The following is a 2,852-nucleotide window of genomic DNA, read 5'->3' on the forward strand; positions in this document are numbered from 1 at the left end:
CTTGGAGTCTATGAGTTTCAAGTTGAGTAGGGTGGTTACAAAATTGTTGTTTGTCCTTTGGATTTTTTCTGTGGGGTCTCTGGGCACGTTGCGGTATGTTGCTTGGTCATCGACAAGGGCGCGTATTTTCTCATGGTATTCCTTAGCGTACATAATGACAGTGCGATTACTCTTGTCAGAGGACAGAACCAGGATTTCGGGATGAGCTTTCAGAAACTTAGCTGTTGTCTTCTGTGCTTCAGTACACCATCTGCCTATTGGTTCCAATGCATCAACCAGTGATCCAAAACCATGGATGTAGTTGAGAATAATGTTGGTAGCTCTGCACCGGTTACTATCCTGTATCCGTTTGTCTTGGTGCGACTGAATGATGGTTTCCAAATCGGACAAGACATGGAACAGAGGGACTTGTGAGAGATGGGTGACAGGTAACGCGAACTTTGGGCCGAGACTCAGTAATGCAGTGGTCTCTGGAGGCACTTGTACGTTGGTCGCGTTCGTTATAGCTTTCTCGTTGGTCTGTATGGTTGACAGAGAGTTCATACAGACCAACGAGAAAGCTATAACGAACGCGACCAACGTACAAGTGCCTCCAGAGACCACTGCATTACTGAGTCTCGGCCCAAAGTTCGCGTTACCTGTCACCCATCTCTCACAGGTCCCTCTGTTCCATGTCTTGTCCGATTTGGAAACCATCATTCAGTCGCACCAAGACAAACGGATACAGGATAGTAACCGGTGCAGAGCTACCAACATTATTCTCAACTACATCCATGGTTTTGGATCACTGGTTGATGCATTGGAACCAATAGGCAGATGGTGTACTGAAGCACAGAAGACAACAGCTAAGTTTCTGAAAGCTCATCCCGAAATCCTGGTTCTGTCCTCTGACAAGGGTAATCGCACTGTCATTATGTACGCTAAGGAATACCATGAGAAAATACGCGCCCTTGTCGATGACCAAGCAACATACCGCAACGTGCCCAGAGACCCCACAGAAAAAATCCAAAGGACAAACAACAATTTTGTAACCACCCTACTCAACTTGAAACTCATAGACTCCAAGACCGCCAAATGGTTAAAAACCTATAATGCTGTTTGTCCCAGAATTTATGGACAACCTAAAGCGCATAAGACAAATCTCCCTTCACGTCCTGTTGTGCCTAACTACTCCGCTCCGACCTACAAGCTATGTAAATTTGTGGCTAACATACTGAACACCCACCTCACCAGCACTTTCAACACAGCTAGCTCCTTTAAATTATGCGATGAGCTAAAATCATTCATTCTCCCCGAAGATCACATCATGGTATCACTCGACGTTGTTTCTCTGTTCACGAACGTACCGAGAAAACTGGTAACCAAGACCATCACCGATCGCTGGCACGAAATGAATACCGAGATCCACCTTGAGCTGTTTTTGGAAATAGTAGAATTTTGTATGGAGGCAAGTTATTTTCGATACGACAACAAATGTTATTACCAGACATACGGAACAGCTATGGGCTCTCCTTTGTCCCCAATATTAGCCGATATAGTACTCGAATCAATCATCCATAATGCATTAAGCCACCTTCCCTTTGAAGTCCCTATTCTACGCAAATATGTAGACGATCTGTTTCTCATCATCCCAAAAGATTCCATCGACACCGTACTAGACACCTTTAACAGCCAGGAGGACCGAATTCAGTTCACCATTGAAATAGAACAAGACCGCAAACTACCATTTCTGGACTTGCTGATAAATCGACAGGAGGATCAATCACTTTTCACCGAATGGTATAGCAAACCTATCTCATCTGGGAGAATGCTAAATTTCCATTCTTACCATCAATACAAACACAAAATTAATGTAGCCAACAATTTTATTCACCGCGTTACCTCTTTAACATCTAATCCAGAGGCGACAAACGTAAACACCATCATTCACAAACACCTACAGGCTAATAGCTACCCACGAACCCTGGTGTCTCGGCTCATCAACCTGTACCATTCTAGGCAACAAGAAGTTGTCCATCCTTCAGCTATCACACTGCCACCACCAGCACCTCCACCCACAACAGCTCCACAGCCAACAGCCCCACCGCCGTCCTCTCAGCAACCACATCAAGCCAGCAATGCACCATCCACGGCAAACAACCTTCAGGATATGGTCACCTTAGCGAGCACAACCAGCATAACACCCAGCATAAACATTGCTTACAGATCTCTCCTTTACATCCCCAAACTGAGTGATCGTCTCATTAAACTGTTCAAAAAGGATTATCCGCACATCTGCATCGCCACAAAATTGAACAAAACTGTGAATAGCTTCCACAGTCAAGTTAAGGATCCTACAAATAAAAACGAAAACAGCAACATTATTTATAAAATTCCGTGCAGCGGCTGTAACAGCAGCTACATTGGAATGACTTCAAACAAATTAAAAACCAGACTCTACGGACATGCATCGAACGTAAACAAACTCAACCAGATACTAAATGCGGACACACAGACAAACTAGTTATCCGAGCTAAGAGAGAAAACCGCTCTCATTGAGCATTGCATCGACACAGAACACAGATTCGACTTAGAGAATACATGCATAATAGATAGATCGAAACACACAGCTTCACTACCATTTTTAGAAATGTGTCACATCTACTGTACACCACACATAGTGAACCGCCGTATTGATGTGGACAACCTCAACACAGCATACGCGGGGATCTTACACAAACTTAAAAGCCTAAATGAAGATGGTATAACAGTTAACCGAACAGAAACACAAGTTAAAACCGCCACACTACTCCGACAGTGAAAATAAATTCCTCCCACCACCAAACTTATAAACGTAAGCATTAAAGTGTATT

At 43.9% G+C, this 2,852-nt stretch overlaps 1 protein-coding gene across 1 annotated transcript; it reads left to right on the forward strand.

Annotated features, from left to right (window-relative positions):
* The first annotated feature begins 523 nt into the window (after positions 1–523).
* LOC129729048 (uncharacterized) lies at positions 524–2,503 on the forward strand. Its single transcript, XM_055687528.1, has one exon. The coding sequence runs from the start codon at positions 524–526 to the stop codon at positions 2,501–2,503; it is 1,980 nt and encodes a 659-aa protein (XP_055543503.1).
* Positions 2,504–2,852: the final 349 nt, after the last annotated feature.

Source organism: Wyeomyia smithii, chromosome 3 (assembly GCF_029784165.1).
Source record: "Wyeomyia smithii strain HCP4-BCI-WySm-NY-G18 chromosome 3, ASM2978416v1, whole genome shotgun sequence".
In the NCBI taxonomy this organism is placed as follows: Eukaryota; Metazoa; Arthropoda; class Insecta; order Diptera; family Culicidae; genus Wyeomyia; species Wyeomyia smithii.

Excerpts from the sequence above, each read along its gene's own strand:
- LOC129729048 (XM_055687528.1), top strand. The coding sequence starts at position 524 with ATGGTTGACAGAGAGTTCATACAGACCAACGAGAAAGCTATAACGAAC.